At 40.4% G+C, this 18,487-nt stretch overlaps 1 protein-coding gene across 1 annotated transcript; it reads left to right on the top strand.

Annotated features, from left to right (window-relative positions):
- Positions 1–9,307: 9,307 nt before the first annotated feature.
- en2a (engrailed homeobox 2a) lies at positions 9,308–12,066 on the top strand (the record flags this gene model as incomplete). Its single annotated transcript, XM_080514788.1, has 2 exons — positions 9,308–9,794; positions 11,747–12,066. 2 exons carry the CDS (start codon positions 9,308–9,310, stop codon positions 12,064–12,066), a joined length of 807 nt encoding a protein of 268 aa, XP_080370914.1.
- Positions 12,067–18,487: the final 6,421 nt, after the last annotated feature.

An 18,487-nucleotide genomic window follows, 5' to 3' on the forward strand; every position in this document is an offset into this window, starting at 1 on the left:
GTCTCTGGCTGCTCACTGCCTTCTCGGCCTATCCCTGTCTGGGGTTGAAATGATCCGGTCACGCCTTTGCCCCCATTTACTCATTTAGGAAGCTGTAATTCACACTTTGTGGTTGGTCATCCCTCCGGTGCTCTGGTTAAAAAAAAAAAACACAAAAAAAATCCAAACTAAATCACAACAAACTGAAACCACCTCCATAAAAAGCCACAGAACAGACTAATACAGAATCATCTTTAAAAGTGTAAACAACAGATCATGTCATGTGGGATTTATCAGTTCAGTCAGCATGCTCAGCCTCATGTGCCTTTCCTGTTGATTCCTCTCCTTCCTCCGCAGGACAATAATAAAATGACAGCATAAACCTCAGGTGATGACACATTATGCACGCCATCCAAACAAATCTGTCCCAGTGTAAATTAAACACACCCAGTGCATCTTACACCTCAGATCAGAGTCTGTAAATCGACCAGGGTAATAATAATAGTAATAATAACAACAGCTGAATAAATGCTGATGGAATAAATCAAGGTGAGCATTTCCATTGCAAGATAGATCCTGAGAGGCAGACAACACCCAAAAAAAAAAAAAAAAACTCAGCCCACAAACACAGTCTAAGGCTAAAAAGAAAAATCACACTGTGGGTCAATATCTAACCGCGAAACCCTACTAAGGCTAAAGCAGGTATAGAAGATGAATGGATGGATCAATATCTGTGTCTATTTCTTGTTTTTTTTAACCACTACAATAGAAGAATTTGATATGACAGGATACTCTTCAAAACCAGAAAACAATTACCTTCCTTAGTTTGTATAAACGAAGCACATGAATAAACTTAACAATATTTGGAAACTTTTTATAAATGTTGTGCCTGGGGAATTTAAAAAAATGAATAATAGTGAATATCATTATTATTCTTGTATGTATTCAAAGCTGTTTTGAACTGAACAAAATTACCCAAATTTCACAATACATTCCGAAAAACATTTCCAAAAGTTTGAAATCCTCACATAATTTCTCTCCATAAAGGTTCTACAAATACTGTTTAGACACATCTTTAAAAAAAAAAAAAAAAAAAAAACAAGTTTAGGATAAATCAATGATGTTTTCTGTGAAGTTGCAAAATTCGTCCGGAGATCAAGCCTTTCCCATATTAATGGAAATGGTTGATATATAAGAAATTATGACTGACGTATTTTAAGTGTCCTAACAATCTAACACCCTTGTCGTGTGGATCTTCATGTTTATTATCACACCAGATTTGATCAGCATCGTGGTCATGGAAGGAATTATGTGCCATGTCACCTACTGGACGTAGTCAAAGTGGGGGTTTAATTAGCATAGTGTAACTCACGCTTGTAGCCCTGCTTACGATGCACTAAAGGTCGATGTTTGTCATGTTTTAATTAGTCCTTCATTAGTAGGCGCAGGGATATTTCGAGCAACAGGCGCGCTGGCGATGCACTCCGCTGCTGAGAGACGCACAAAGTTGGCAGGCTGGAAAACCATCTGGGAAAGTTATTGCGCCTAAAAATGCCCTTTGACAAACCCCGTTGCCCCCGATAAGTGACAAATTCACAACATATCCGCCTCCTTGGGGGGTAAAAACAACTCAGGTGCACTGGGGGTGAAAGGGACTGTGTGGCACATGGCGCGTTCAGGGGAGTCCGGCACTATTTTGGCGAGTTTAACGGCGCAGGGCGCGATGCCACACAGGGAGAAGGGGTCGGATCACCGCTTATGACTGACCTCTTCACACTATAATTAAAGTTGCAAGCTGGACCCTGAGACATAACACGAATTGTTTCTTGCACTGAGAAGAAAGTCCGACATGAAACGAGACATAAAAAAGCAAATCCATTCAAAGTAAAACTTTTGAATCGGCGATGATGATGATGATTAGAAAACCTTTTACATACTGAACTGCACTATACCTGTTTTGCGCACACTTGCTCTGAAGACGACAGTTTCCCCTGTAACAAGTGCTTTTCACCTGTTCCTCCACTTGTCCCGCCTTCCCCATGCGGGACAGGTGCACGTGGCACGCCGACCATCCAAACCCCGCAAAGCCTTCCGGGTGACCCGCACCAGGTGACCAAAAACGTTTGGGGCCCACCGAGCAGAACCGAGTATGGGATCACTGGGGATCAGGTGGATCAGATCTCTCTCGTTATATTTTTTTCCACTCCGTTTTTTTTTTTCTTTTTTTACATTACACTGGCTTTTCTATTGAGGAAGCTTTCATTCATAAATGCCCCCTGCGGTCCCTCTCAAACTAACCTGCCCCAAACTCCCCCCATGTAGTAGCTTATTTGTTCTGTATGACTGAGAATGTAAACCCATTAACGCAGCAGAAATAGCCACCACGTGCACTTCATTCTTTACTGTCACAAGTAAGACGTCGGGATTTTGTGAGAAGCCCTGCAGACCAGCTGCAAACTGCAGTGCGTCATGGAGGCTGCAGGCCAAACACCAGTTGAGTGTCAGGAGTTTCCAGACCAATTCTGTAGGAAATCCGAGGAGAAACGCGATATTTTCATGACTTTTAACACGTTGTTTCTTTGACATGAGAATAACAAGTGCCACTCCCACCATAAGATGTAAAGAAGTGGAAGATAAAATCCTGCTCACACGTACAAATCAGTGAATTCCTCTTCTTTGAATCGTTTTCCGTCTACAAACTATTTTGTCTCCAAACCTTTTTATGTCAGCACAGCGACAATTAATAGTCTCTGATCCAACATAGTTTGATTTCAGTCTGAAAGACGTTTTTTTTCAAGCTGTTATTCCTACAGACCTTCGATATTTCTTGTAAGAATCTTTGCATATTTATATCATTTAATTTCTATCTAAAATTCAGCTGTTGTCTTTACCCACTGCTAAAAGGAAAATCTCCATATTCATTAGTGCGGTGATCTCTTCCCAAAAGTAACTTTCGGGTTATGTTAAGCTAAATAATTAAAGATTATTTCACCAGTTAACCCCAGATTAACTGGATTGCAATTGTAGGACTTTGAGGGTGTATACGCATCCAAATGTCTGCAATACTGGCTGATTCTGCTTCAAGGTAACAGAAACGTTATGAATGTCGTACTTATTTAAAATTATTGTGCGTTTTTATTGCAAGGAGTTCCTAAAAAATTGTGAATCTTGTCTGTCAATTGGGCGTTAACCCTCATAATTTATCTACTTTATACGTTTTTTTTTAACTCGATTTTATAATTGGGTCTCCAAGTGTTGGCTAGACGTACACACGTCAAATAATCATCTGCCACAAAATAACACAATGCATATGGTCTAAAGTTGATTTTGCCACAAATGTTGTAAGCTGTCTTCACTTATAAACCAAAATAGTTTTTCGTGCATTTTGGGTTTCATCAGTAACCGAAAAACTTCTTTAAATATAGTTTATTTTCTAAATAAAATAAAAAAAGTAAAAAAAAAAAAAAAAAAAAAAAGATGCAGATATACCCCGGAGTGTTTCAAGTGCACTTACTTTTTGACATTAAAAAAACAAACTATTAAAAACCATGGGAAAAAAATAATTATAAGTGACTCATCAACTGTTTTTTTTTGTTTTTTTTGCTCATATAGTGAAGTGTTGAGGAGTTTGCTGATGGGAACTCAGCTGCATTCAATTAGCTCGCGTCTAATTTATCCGAGGCTTTAATTGCGCGCAGGGTGGTGCGGCTGTTCGTGCTAAGCTCTGTTTGAGACTTCTGTGGAGAAATACGAGCCGCTCCTTAAGAACAATCCCAATTCAAATGAGACTTATCTACGCCAGACCGATCAGGCGGATTAAGAGTTATTAAAACCTATAAAGGGTTGAAACCCGCAAAGTGCAGCCGCCCTGTAGTACGCCATGGCCACAGAGGATTCCCCTGTAAACACGTACAAACGAGGAGAAACGATATAGACATCATTTACATTGAGTGATGTGTGATGAGTAAAAAAGGGAAATTGGAGCAGGTTTGGAGAAGCAACACCTCAGTGCGGAGTTTATTTCACTTTTCGTAAGCCATGCATTGCAAATGTGGCTTTTACGCAGATGGATATAAATGAAGAAGTGTGAGTGAGTTCAGACAATATCCACCTCTTAGTGCACCATGCACGAAACACGTATATTTGTTTCGGATACAAATGTACTTTTTTTTTGTCCACTTTGATCTTTCCCCCCCGAAACAATCGTTTCAGGAAAACGCCAGAAAACATCGAAGCACCACTCAGAGGTCACTCCAAATGATCTGCAATTTATTTTAAATGGCCTGTTTTTTGCTCTACTGATTGTTTTTTTTTTATATTTGAATTTTAGGTTACATGCAATTAGGGCCGAATCTAATCTTTCTTAATTCTGCTGCCATGCTCTCGGCTGACCCGGGATGAAAAAAAAAAAAAAAAAAAAAGGAGGGCAGCGAGCTTCCAGGTCCACAAAAGCACAACGAAACAAAAATGGTACAGGATCATCAAATAGGAGAGACGCGCTTTCAGGTTTTGAAAGGCACAGGAAGCTGGAGGATTTGCTCCGACCCCTGCGACGGTGACAGAGCCGATATCTTATAGAGACCCCCTATTCATCTGGAGGGAGGGATGGTGACCGGGAGGGAGGGGGCTGGGATGGGGCCGGTGGTTGTGGTGATGGTGGTGGTGGTGGGGGCTCAGGGTGCATCTGCAGAGGTCCCACCGCCCTCTGATCTGTGAGCTGGCACACATCACGGCGTCCATTCACAAATCCTCCTTCTGCGCGTCACCTTTTGTAGTACTTCATAGTAGTGAGGGCTGGTGACGTATCAGACGATCCTAAAAAAAAAAAAAAAAAAAAAAACAGAAAAAAATAGGTTATAGGAACTCAAGGACAGGGCACATGCGCACAGAGCGTACAATTGATTATAGTAAGAGGGGGGGGGGGGTGTGTATATGCCTATGCATGTGCGCGTGCGTGTGTAAGGAGGAAGGAGGGGTAGTGGAGCTATAAGTGCATATGAAACAGACCCAGTTGCAGTATATACATAGGCCGCATGGATTAGTGAGAGAGAGAGAGAGAGAGAGAGGGAGAGCGAGAGAGAGAGAGCGAGAGAGAGAGATCCACGTTCAAACGTGTGCGTTCAAAAACAGGCGTTTTTAACCCCTTTTGCTGCAAATCAGGGGATGCTCCAGTGCTTTCTCCAACAAACACAAGAAAAGAGAGGCGAAAACGGAAACATTCACTTATTTAGTAGAAGCTGACAGACATGACAAGTGCAATAATCAATATTCCCTGCTTCCATGAACAAGAACAGAATATAATCATACGAAATAATTTCATCCAGCCAATGTTTTAAGCATCCTCTTTAGATGCTCGTCCTTAAAATAGTAAAACTAACAAAATAAATTAATAATTTGGCGACTCAACTATGGATAAATTAGACCCGTTTGTGAATTAAAGAAACGTTACATTCCTTGCCAATATATTTGACATGACGGTTTTTTGTTGTTGTTGTTGGTTTTTTTTAGGTTTGGTGTTTTAAAGATATATTGTAAATTGTAGCAAATTAAACATTGATACATTTATCTGATGTGGTTTAAATTAATTCCTCAGACTGTTTTTTTTTTTTAAATATATATATTTGTGTAAACACTGCTTTCTATAGGTGCATGGCTGTTTGGACACTGGACCGTGCGTAAAAACGTGAAAGTGCAAACACACCGATCTAAAGCCACATTTTACCTGTTTATATTCTAAATGACCGCGATCTGTCTCTCGCTGAACGTGATCATATATATGTATAATATATATATGTATAATTACCCAAACAAAAAACAACAACAAATGGCATCGCTGTTTCCGATTTCTGTCTGGGCAGCTCACTGTCATAAAGCGGTTGGAGTATTTTTTTTAAATATTTAAAATTAAATGGTTGGTGTATATGATAACTTGAACATAAACAAACATCCCACATAGTGCGTATTGGCGACATCAAATAATTCAAAGCCACCAAATAGCTCATATGGAGCAAGACGAGATAACAATATAGCTTAGGGATGCCAAACAACCCATCACAGAAAAAGGCCATCCCCACTCAATAAACTATTAGCCTCAAGTGTCATGTGTTGCCCGGTTTAATTGAAAATAAACACACGCCTAATGTTCATATGCAAATCATTAGAATACTACAGCACCATTTAACCCTTAATCAGCCAGGACATTCTGAACTAAGAGATATTTCCAACCAACAAAAGTCTAGTAGAAAAGTCTGCCTAACCTGCCATGACGCAGGAATTAGCCATAAGTAAAGGGGTAATTGTGAAAAGGGACGTGTTTGTTTTTGTCTTTTCATCAGTGTGAACTAAAAACATGCCTTCAAGCATAACAGACGATGCCTTATAATAGTGAGGATCTCACGCACTCCGCAAAGAATCAGCTTATGAGATATATATTATATTCTTCAAAAGCTTGCTTTGTAGAAAAACTACAATGAGTAGATTGATACTGCTTTTTATATTTTTTTTCTAAAAGCATTATCCAACTCAAACTTTCAAATAAGGCTCGTTATATATATTTCTATTTCTATTGTAATCAGTTGACATTGTTAGGAAATTTAGCATATGGCTAGAAAAAGAAAAACAGTTTATATTGACGTGCTATGCGGAACTTTTCCCTGCGCACAATGGCTCTGATTATAATTCAGAGTCTGAAATGGTGTCATTTCCTCTAGACATCCATGTTTTGCTGCGAGGTTAGAGGCCAAGCCCAGGCGGTAACGGCCTGTCTGTGAATCCATTGTCTGCTGCTTATTTAGCGCTCAACATTAATCTGCGCTTCCCCTCACAAGTGAGAAACAATCGCAGCATGATAGTGGCCTGTCTAATTACATCTTTCACTCCCAACTTTCACTCTTTGCACTGGGCCTTTTATGTAGAGGATATGTGAGACAGGAGGACTGGGTGTTGTTCAGGTAGGATATAAATTAAAAAAAAAAAATAATAATCCAATTACAATGCAAGGGTAAACATAATACGAAGAAACACGTCATGTTGCACTTGGTGAATTTGTTGGGAATATGCTTGCCATGGCAAGTTTAACACAAAGGCATATTAAGTCCAATAACTGCAAAAATGAGGCAATAGCCATTCACCATAATTACTTTGCATCCACACAAAGCCTGTATTTAACAAGTGAAAAGTTAAGAATGTGATGTTCCTGCACGCCGGACAAAACCTGGCTTAGACGAGTGCGTTGAAATTACAGGCTTTGACGTGCCAAAAATACAAATTAACACTATTTTGGATGTTGCCTCAAAGCCATCTTTCACTGTGTCTAAAAGCACGGTTGAAACTAAAGGAATACAGTCATATCATAATAAATGTTTGGCTCCGGGTGTCCAAAATATCACATTATACAACTAAATAGGTTATGCATTTTAAGTTCATTTGAGAAATGTGGAGCCAAAAAAGGCGCTACTCGAAAAGTATGGAAGAGGAAAAGACAAAGGTTTCTAGTAATAAAAAGAAATGTGCTATGAATGGTTAAAAATGCTCCTCACTCAGTTTCCTCGGGTCCTCCTCGGTTCCTCCCTGTTTTTACGCACAGCTCCGGTTCAGACAGCAGAGGAGAACCGGCCACCGGCGTCCTGGGAGGACTAACACAAACTTAGCGCCGGTCAGCAAAGTTCCTCAAAGTTTTGTCTTTGGCGCGACTCTGTATCCCGAGCACAGCTCACAAAACAGTTTGTTTGCATCACTGATTTCTTTTAAAGGGATATGGACCCAGTTCTTGGTCGACCGCAGCGTCACAGGAGGGAATCGAAATACTTACCACACATTCCCGTGTGTCTGAAATGAGGCAGAAAAGGGTCTTTTTCCACTGTCACGTTTTTTAGTTTTGATGCGTTTTTGTGGTCATTTATGAGGCGACTGAAGGAAGCATGACACATCAGACGATCAGCGAATCAGAGTGGTTAAAATCCACACTATAGTGAAGCCACATGTGCTGTTACTATGGGCCAAACAGATAAATGTCTGCAGATTGAAATGCACTTTTAAATAAAAACACTGCTTCTCCACTCTTGGGTCAGAGTGTGAGCATGTAGACATCCAGCAATATTGTTTTTCGCATTTAACCTTGGCCAGGGCGCAGTGATTTTAAGTTGCTCGGTCCGGTTGACCTTACAGGTGTTATAACGACGTGGAAAGAAGACAAATTGCGTGTTATATCCACCAGCAGGGTTTCAGTGTTGTATAAAGGTGCAGGTTTGGATCACATCTTCCAACTCGGTGATTTATATGTCTCGGATCCTCAATTAGATTTGCTTGAGGCCACTGGCCCTATTTTTTGATGAATTTCGGTCTTATATGGCCTCATATTAACAGGTTTCCCCTCGTTTTGGTGATACAATTGAACTATTCTCAGCTTTAGTGTCCATGCGAGAGAGTCAGGAATTCAACATTTTCGTAAATGAGCTATTCACATACAGAAAGAACGTGCTCGTCATAATGTTATTGGGAATCCCTGCCTGCTCTGGGACCCCGGGGGTCCCCGCAGCCCACTTAGACAACCAATGCTCCAATCTCCCATTGTTTGAATAAACACAAACAAACTGATGTGTGCAGTGTTTCCACTCGGACCCCAAAAACTCCACAGAAATGAAATAAATAAGTCACAGATTCATAAACACAAATGAGATATTGGGGGAGTATGTGGGCGCATGCAGTGGATTTAAATTAGGCTTCTCCCGTTCGTCCAGGACTCTTTCTCTTTACCGGAGAGAGGATGGGCGTTTGTAGACTGCTCTGGAGTCTGCGTCACATGGCCTGGTTTCTGCCATCCGATTGGTCCAAGGCACGTGTCTGGGAGGACGGTGGGAAAACGTCACTCGGGGGGCTCGTATTGAAAATAAGAACAAAACTCCAGAGTGAGAGTATTAGAGCATCAGTTTAGGAGCCTCTTTATTTACCCTTAGTTTAGTTTAGGTGTAGGCATTGCTGAGCAAACTGAAATCGGATAACACTAAATTGGACGGTGCGCAAATGGCAAATGTTTTAGCAACACGGTGTCATTTGTAACCCGAGATTGAGGGAATATATGTCAAAAAAGTATGCTTTTCTCAGAGGACACTACCGCAAGGCTTTGCATGGTGTCCGAGGCACTCACTAGAATTTGAGTTTTCTTTTTTTTTAATTTATTTTACGCGTGAGTTGGTTTTTTTTTTATTTGTTTTTTTTTTTTTTTTTTTTTACAATCCGATTTCCCCCAGAAGTTCCTTGCTTATTATATCGCAGCGGAGAGAGCGACAAAGGGGTTAAAGAGAGAGTAAAGCGGGGAAAGTGAATCAGTATGGAAGAAAATGATCACGGCAACAGAGATGAGGTGGAGCGGCAGGAGTCGGCGGATGAATCCAACAGAGCCATCCTTCCCCTGCTACAGGCGCCGGGGAACCTGCAGATCCCTCACCGGGTCACCAATTTTTTCATCGACAACATCCTGCGGCCGGATTTCGGCCGGAAAAAGGACGGGAGCGCAAACCGCGAGGAGAGCAGCCGTGCGTCGCGGGATAGCCATAGCAGCCCCGCCGCTCCTCAGACCGAGCCGGTGGGGAGCACGGTGCCGGCAGAGGGGACCTCCACTCCGCACACAGTCACCGGGGCCAAGAAGCCCGCTATAGCCGCCGAGGAGCCCCTCAAACCCCGAGGAGAGAATGGAGACCAGTGCCTAAGCTCAGACTCTGACAGTTCCCAAGCCAGCTCAACCCCAGCATCGTCTCAGCCCATGCTGTGGCCAGCCTGGGTCTACTGCACCCGATACTCGGACAGGCCTTCTTCAGGTTAGTGGCACCGTGCGCGCGTTTTACTCCACCGTATTCCCGGGTAACCTGAAATACCCCGTAACACTGACCCCGGATGCCTTGACCGACTTCTCGCATGTGGAGTAGAGCAAGCCGCGCTGTGGAGCGCACACTGAAATCACCTAAATCCTGTAGAAAAAACGGTTTTAAAAAAAAACTTTTAAAGAATTGCTTCACTCAGGACGCGAAATTAGGGGCAGAAAATGCAAGCAACGAGTCCGTGCACGATGTAGAAAAATAACACGGAAATGAAAACTAACCCTAACCCATTCCGAGGAGAGGGCAGGGTTATATTTTAATTAGGAATTTAATAGTATTTTTATTTTATTTGTATTTTTTTTTTAAAGGAAAACCTGACAAGCTCGACCAAAAAAAAACAAAAAAAACGTAAAATAACGGGTGATTGTTGAAGCTTTCACACACAGAATTCTCCTCCCATTCAGGCAGTCTTCGAGCAAATTTCCTCGGGTTATGAATATGATAATACCTACATATAGTAAAACGTAAGCGCTCTGATAGGCTGCTTCTCTTCCAGTAAACCTGCAGCTCTGCAAAATACTATTTTACGCTCTCGCAGTTGCTTATGCTGTGAAAAAGCGTCACAAAACGAATGTTGGCAATTTGGAAATGCATTTGTTTACACAGCGATCGCCACATCAACCAATCAGTATAGTGCTTTTATGTTTATTCTAAACTCTCCTTTTAGAAAAAAAAAATAGAAAATAAGCTTGTTTGTCCATACGAAGTTTGAAATAGTTTTTTTTTTTTTCGTAGTGTCTATCAAAAGTGGAGTACAACTTGTTCTCATGCATTATGTAACGTTATATAGAGTAGCGTAGGCGACTTACTACGAGTTGTAGAGCTGCATGCAGTTTTACATGCGGTGCTTGGAGGGGGAAAAAAGCATACTCGTTGCTTCATGAGTAAAGCTTCAACCCGGACTTTGTCGTTTATTTTATGTTTTGTGCACTTTCTTGGAAAGAAAGGGCCAAAAACACCCAGTCCTCATGGCTCCACCAAACAGGCCTCCATCCAGATGGAAAATTAATGTGTATCTAATGCGAGCTGCTCAGATTCTGTTCACGTTTGTCCGTTGAGGAGCTTTTCAATCGGGCCCAAAAAAAAAACTCAAATGCAAAGTAGCTGCACTGAAATTTTTCCTGTTTTTCTTTCCCCCTTCAACTGACCCAAGAAACAATGGCTGAGTGGTGGTAGTGATGGTTGCGCAGTGTTATTTGATAATTATCACTTATTACTATGAGCAGTGCCAACGCGTGTGTGTATGTGTGTGTGTGTGTGTGTGTGTGTGTGTGTGTGTGTGTGTGTGTGTGTGTGTGTGTGTGTGGTGTGTGTGTGCGTGTGTGTGTGTGCGTGTGTGTTTTGGACACAGATGGACGGACACAGAGAGGCAAGGAGACGTTTTGCTTGTTTCTTTGAAGACGTATCTATATTTTCCCATCATTTCTTTTCTCTTGAAGGATCCCACAACACTACTTTATGGATACAGCAAAACCAAACAAAAAAAAAAGCATTTTTTTTTAATATGACAAATAAGACAGCGACTCGAACAGTCATGTAAACACACACTGATTACGATTCGAAAATAAGTCAAACAAAAATTTACTTTCTGTAAACATGCACTTTTACGCACTTGTTTTGGATACACATGAACGCGCCACCCTGACAGCGAAGTATCAGAATAATGCATTCACGTGCTTGGTGGAATATTGTTACGCAGAATGAATTAGGTTTACACACACGTTCTTATTTAGTTATCATTCATATATATAAATATATTTTTTTTAATTTATTTTTAATGACATTTTAAATGTTTTGTTTTTCTCTGCTCATGACCATGTTTTGACACTGACAAACCATTGTTTTTGTGTTCGTGTCTGTGAACCCCCAACACCCACCTATCCACTCCACAGGGCCGAGATCTCGCAAACCAAAGAAGAAAACGACCAGCAAAGAGGATAAGCGACCACGGACGGCCTTCACAGCAGAACAGCTGCAAAGACTAAAATCGGAGTTTCAGACAAATCGGTACCTGACGGAGCAGAGGCGACAGAACCTGGCGCAGGAACTGGGCCTGAACGAATCCCAGATCAAGATCTGGTTTCAGAACAAGAGGGCCAAAATCAAGAAGGCCACCGGCACTAAAAACAGTCTGGCCTTGCACCTGATGGCACAGGGACTGTACAATCATGCCACCGTCACGTCGAAAGACGAAAAATCAGACAGCGATTGATTTCCAGAGAAGTAACAACATCCCCTAGACGAAAAAGAACCTATAGTAATCCTTCCATAGATTTTTATAGAGATATCACATTAAAAAAAACAAACAACAACTCTACTTACAGGAATATTTAATGTTACCACAGCAGATAAAATACCACAAAGTACTATTACTATCACTATTACTCACTACAGATGAACAATGGGTCCAGGACACCATAAAACGAAATACAACAAATAGTTGACCGTTTCAAAGAATCCACAAAGGATCTTTTTTTTTAAAGATAACATAGGTCTCTATAGGCTCTTATGGGAATATTATAGTGATTTTTCGTTATATGGGAGGTTTAATCAAGCCTACAATGCAATAATTTCATCAAATAAAGGGCCAGTGTATAGAGTATACCAGCATAAATTGTTTAAAAAAAAAATAGAGATATTTCTGCAATATCACGTCTAAAAAGATGTTGTATAAAGGTATGTTTTCATTGTTTGTCGTTTCCACCCCCCCCCCCCTCCCCCCCTCCAAGGAGGTACAAATGCTCACACCCTTCATTTTTATATACTGTAGGATCACTGCTATATCCATGATTGTCATCATTTCACATTTTACTAAATGGCACTTGACGTTTCCATCTGTCAGTGAAGTGAACAAACTTAAATCCAAAGAATATTTTTCTGCTGCATCCAGGCTACTGTGAATTTAAATAAATGCTAACACCAGTTTATTTCCATGCTTGTTGGTTTTCTTGGTTTTGTTTGATGTATAAAATGGGATTGTTTAGGATTGTGTCTTGTGTCAGTTGCAGAGCTTAATTGGGCACACGATGAATTTTGATATGAGTTTTATTTTTAATTCACAAGAAAAGTTTGTAATAAATGACCCGAGAGTTGATAGGGACTTTTTTTTCTCTAAACACGCCACTTAACTAAAAGGTAGGGCTTGCTATATGTCTGTGGTCGTCTCATAGCCTTTAAAGGAATCTTCTGTTCGTACTCCCTTCGTTATACCAATGCACCAGTGCAGCTATTATGGTTTTAAATGGCAATATAAATCACATTTGTAGCTAAATAAAGGCTATAATGCTGCCTGTAAAGTCACAGAAACAACTCTGTAGCATAAAGACAATGATGACAACCATTTTGCGCACTCTGAGTATAGACTATGAATGCAGGTTATTGGATGTTCTTGTTAAATCTTTCTCTATATACATTTTTATTACATATCCATATATCATAAAAGAAGGCAAATCCGTCAGTGACTGTATTACAAATGTTGGAAATCTCTTATCGTCGTTGAAAGGACTTCATATGTGTATTTATATAGATTATATTGAGAAAAAAAAAATCTATTCAATGACCAGTGTTGCTTTAGAGTAGATATCTGAGGTGTTTACACTGCTTGTTTATCTTGCAATAACTTCCTTTTGTTTTTCTTTTTTGTGAATGAAAATTTGTTTATGGGGCCTTTGCATGAAAGCTGCAATTTGTTGTACTTGGGCAAATAACTGTGTTTATAAACTTTGGTCCTTATCAACAGAAGTATGATCGAGCTAAGTTTTAGACTGTATCCATACCAAATTGTGGACTTTTTGCCTTTCAAAGTGTTTTTGTTGTGTATCTGCAAAAAGTGTGTGTGAATTAAAATCCACCAAACAGAAACACACTTTGCCTTAAAGTTCAAGTGTGAACTTTTTATGAAACAGAACTGTGCCGAATCAGAGAAGCAGTATTACTTCAAATGCAGACTACTCAAGTTTAATGCCTTTATGAAAACTGCTGGTACGACATTATGAATTTACTCATCAGCGTATATCTATCTATATATGAACATGTTTAAATGAAATTACAACACAGAGTTGTAGAATACAATGCTATTTTTATTTTATGTTGGGAGTATTCTTTGGTATAAATGTACATAATTTGTATCATGTAATAATTGTGTAATTAACTGCCTCCAGACAACTGCAAAAGAAGAAATAAACCTTGAAGATTATACAAAAATGAGTTTCTTAAATCTTTATGGGAAGAAAATGGTTGGTTTCTTGCTCCAAAAACACATGAGCGCTAATTGAAGCTTGGTTAAAGCCGTAAATGTGACCTTCAGTTGTTGCTCACCTTCTGCAGTCATTGGAACCTAAATAGAGCAAAAGTATTGTCATCTTGCAGAAAAAGCAACAGAAACAGTATTACTTTGAAATAAATGTTGCCAGGAATCATGCATGGAAAAAAATTTAATGGCAGACAACAATAGTTTGCATAGCAACAGTGGTTCCAATGCAAACACGCACACTCTGTGTCAGGTTCACAATTACACTCATGGAGAATCAAAGTCATGCGTTTTGAGATTAAAACATTCGAAAAGGCATCCCAACATTATGCAAGGGAAAGCCTTGAACAATTCCCAGGCATGTTTCCTCAACAATGCCTTATCTGCATTTCCATACTTGCGCCACTAGTCTTTGAACGCCATGTCTAACGGCCAGTGACTAGCATTAGAGCAGATAGGGCTGCTCCCAGCACTGTCTTCGAGACGGTCAGTCCTCCTCGCCGCTGTTGAAAAGAGTCCGTGCTTCTATCACAAGGCAGAAATGAGAGTAGAAAGGAGAAAGTGAGGGAGAGAGAGAGAGGGAGGGAGGGCTGAGACAGAGAGAGAGAGAGAGAGAGAGAGAGAGAGAGAGAGAGAGAGAGAGAGAGAGAGAGCAATGAAGGTCAAAGCCTGTCATGGCTGCAGGTGGCTGGTTTCCCCCCCCCCCCCCCCATTCTCCACACACAGCGTTCTCACTCACTAACTCATACTCTCTTTTCGTCTCAAACGCGCACACACACACACACACACACACACACACACACACACACACACACACACACACACACACACACACACACACACACACACACACACACACACGCACACACAAACGCACAGAACCATCACTCAGTTTTATTCTACTCTTGCCTGGCACACACAAATCCTCATACTCCATTCATTTTTGTCTTTCCACACTTAAACACACACACACACACACACACACACACACACACACACACACACACACACACACACACACACACACACACACACACACACACACACACAAAACACATCAGTGTTTTGATCCTCCATCAAAAACATTCACATGCACAGAAACTCCCTGAAGTTCAGCTCAGGACACAATCAAGGAAAACTAAAAACTAAAGCCGAGAGGCTGCACGGACAAATAATTTTTATAAGAGAAATATTTGTTCCATTTGTGGACGTGATACTCAGGTGGTCAAGAAGCCCTGATGGGGTCTTTCTTCAAGGGTCACAGTTGCTGCAGGCTGCAGAGAAGACTTCCATTGTTTAAAAATAGACAAACTTTAGAAATCACCAGTAAACCAGTACTGAGAGATTTAAAAAAAAAAAAAAAAAACTCTGAAGAAAAATGTAGAAACTATTAAATAAAAATGGAATAAGAGTTATTTTCTTGAGTGCCGCTGACAATTTCAGAGAGTTCTCATTCCATAAAAAATGGAAGTGAGGGCAAGATACTTGAGGAAAGTATCCATGTCTACCTCTACACACAAAAGGGCCCCATCCTGCTATGACCTCTCCTACCATCCTCCCCCTCCCCTACTGTGTCATTTACCCACAGTTTCTAAATGCTTCCTACGGCCAGAGTGGAATCTGCTCAGAGGTGCCTGGGCTTTGTGGCGGAAACATAATTAAAGTGGTGAAAGATGTAAAAGGTGAAGAATGGGGATGACATCAGGCCAATTTCACACTTGGCACTCGAATGGCTAGGTCCAAGCCAGGACTCTTGCCTCGCAACACAGATCAAAGCCCACTGTCACCGCACCAGTGCAGGGAAAAAAAGAGGCAAAAGGACACCTAACTATGCTAATCCCCAGGACGAATATATTTTAATCTTGTTAGAATACAAGTTAATGCCGTGGCTCAGTGGCTGAACTTTTTTGGCAAGAATGAGAGGTGGACAGAACTACTTTTACCTCTTCTACATGAGGTGCCTCTGTCTGGCACCGGATAAACACCCAGAGTCTGAACAAACTTTCTTTTGGCCAAACTCGGTGTATTATTAAGCCACATACTGTACAGGCACCAGATAGCCAAGCAAGTGAAAAGGCAGGCAACCGTTTTCATTAAGAATGATGGGGGGGGGAAGAAGAAGAAGAAGAAGAAGAAAAAAAAAAATCAGCCCCAGTCGCTGTGTCAGTGACCCCGTCTGAATCCCCACTAGGGCACCTAACATGCAAAGGAAATGAGTATTTTGTGGACTGGTTTGTCCCCTCTCACATTGAGCCCTTCTTTCTCAAAAGCACCTTGGTAACCCTTGATCTCTCATGTATGGAAGTCAGGGCACTGGGGCCTGCAGAAGTTGACTAGGCAGACAATAGCAAGCGGATGCTTTCTGGAAAAGTCACACCCAGGCAACTCTCATTTCACACACCGTGTTTGAGTGACCCTTGAAAAAAAGATGCTCGACTTTTAAGAAAAGCAATCTTTTTGTTCACTTTAGAAAAAGAAAAAAAAAAAACTAAACATTTTTGCACCGTTTCCCATGTAGCTACACACACTGGACCTTCAAGAGAGTCCATTTTTGGGTCAGTGTTACAAAATTAGTTTATTAAAAACAGTTCACTTTAACTTGAAAAAGCCATTCATAACATCGATTTACCTTTAGTGTTTTTGCTCCACTTCAACTAATCTATGGACGTGTTACCAAGATGAATCTTTACATAAACTAAAAAAATTCTAACTACAATGAGAGCTGAAAAGCCTTTGAATCAATTTGGCTTCTTTAGTTAAACAATTTGCACACATTACATTTATATCATTTTCTTGATTCCACTAGTTGCTTCAGTTACACTTCAATTCAAATTGGGACTTTTAGAATGATGTATCTGCTACAAAATTGACTCTGCCTCTGATGATAATGATGGCTTTTGGGCTGATCCAGTTACTACTTAAGACAATAGAAAACAACTAGAATTAACATAAACCTTTAAAGACACTTTGATGCAAAGATAATCTTATTGTAGGATGTCAACCGTACACTGACTAACAAAACAATTTGTATTACTTGTAAAAGGCTGTGGCATTCCTGATTATATAAGAAAAGCCTATTAATTGTTCATCCAAGAAAAACAACAACTTTATTTTCAGAATAACTTTTTGTCCAACATGGAGTTAAATATTTTCATCTTTCGTCAGTCATTTGGAAATGTATAAAACAGCTTAATAGGTGTAAGAGATTAAAAAAAAAATTTTTGAATTACTTTTTCACAATGTAATGTTTACGCAGTTAGAAGTTTCATTCAGCTATTCTCATTAAGTAGACAAATGATCACATTAAAGGGGCCGGCACACACTGCGTTGTAGGTGATTTATAGTTGAACACCACTGAACCTGCAAACAAGTTATTCTAAGATTGTTATTTTATTTTGTTTTTTTTGCAGAATGGTTGAATACATGTTTGGATGGCACACATATGCAACTATTCTCTGACATTTTCATCGAAGTCCTAATGTGCAATTCTGTGCTTCAGCTTGCATGTAATGTAATGAAGAAAGTAATGTTGTATATCTTCTGAAAATCTTTAAGTTTATGTTTCAGAGAGTTTAAAAAAAAGCCAAAAGTACAATCCGTACAATGGTGGGATACGAATGTATGTTTAGGTGTGAGGCTGGGATGCCAAACGCTGCTGTTTTATTTTATAATTTATGTTGAGGGTCTCCTGAACGTAAACAGTCAAATTTCATGACATTTCTAAAAATGCCTCTTACATTCTCTCTCTACATACTAAACAAAGATGTACAATGTACAGTCAGGCCAGCGCTGGCCTTTTTCACTAAGTTAGTGTTGCCTGCTGCCACACAGCGAGACAGGGTCAAGGATACATCTGACTCACCTCAGGCCCCCTGCTTTCCCGGGGGACTGGCCCGTCACTCACTTTGTGGTTACGGATCATAGCTGACAGAGGCACAAAGTGAGAGCTCGATGCTGCATCAACAGCAGCACCATCATCACCAAAACCCATCCTTAGCATGACATCTTCCTCCTAGTCCACCACCAGCTCTCTACACTGTGGAAAGAGGAATAAAAACACAAATCACACCAAGAGTGAGTAATAAAATGTCATCGACTGTGAGCAGGATGAGGTAAAAAAAAATAAAATAAAATTGGACATTTACCTTAAAATTCTCCACACTGCAGCTTGGATGTGGAGTGCCTTGCAATAGAGCTGTTAAGAAGTGGAAGCCAGTCCTGCAATGGGATAACACTTCATTTCAGCTAGTTTACTGCAACTAGATATACACATTAATGCCCCGTGAGCCATTTTGAAAGGGTCTCAGGCTCAACGAAACAGCGCTGGGACGGTGCAGTGTAAAGCCTTTAATTGGTATTAGTTAGACGACATAATAAGCACATT

Source organism: Blennius ocellaris (genome assembly GCF_963422515.1).
Source record: "Blennius ocellaris genome assembly, chromosome: 19".
In the NCBI taxonomy this organism is placed as follows: Eukaryota; Metazoa; Chordata; class Actinopteri; order Blenniiformes; family Blenniidae; genus Blennius; species Blennius ocellaris.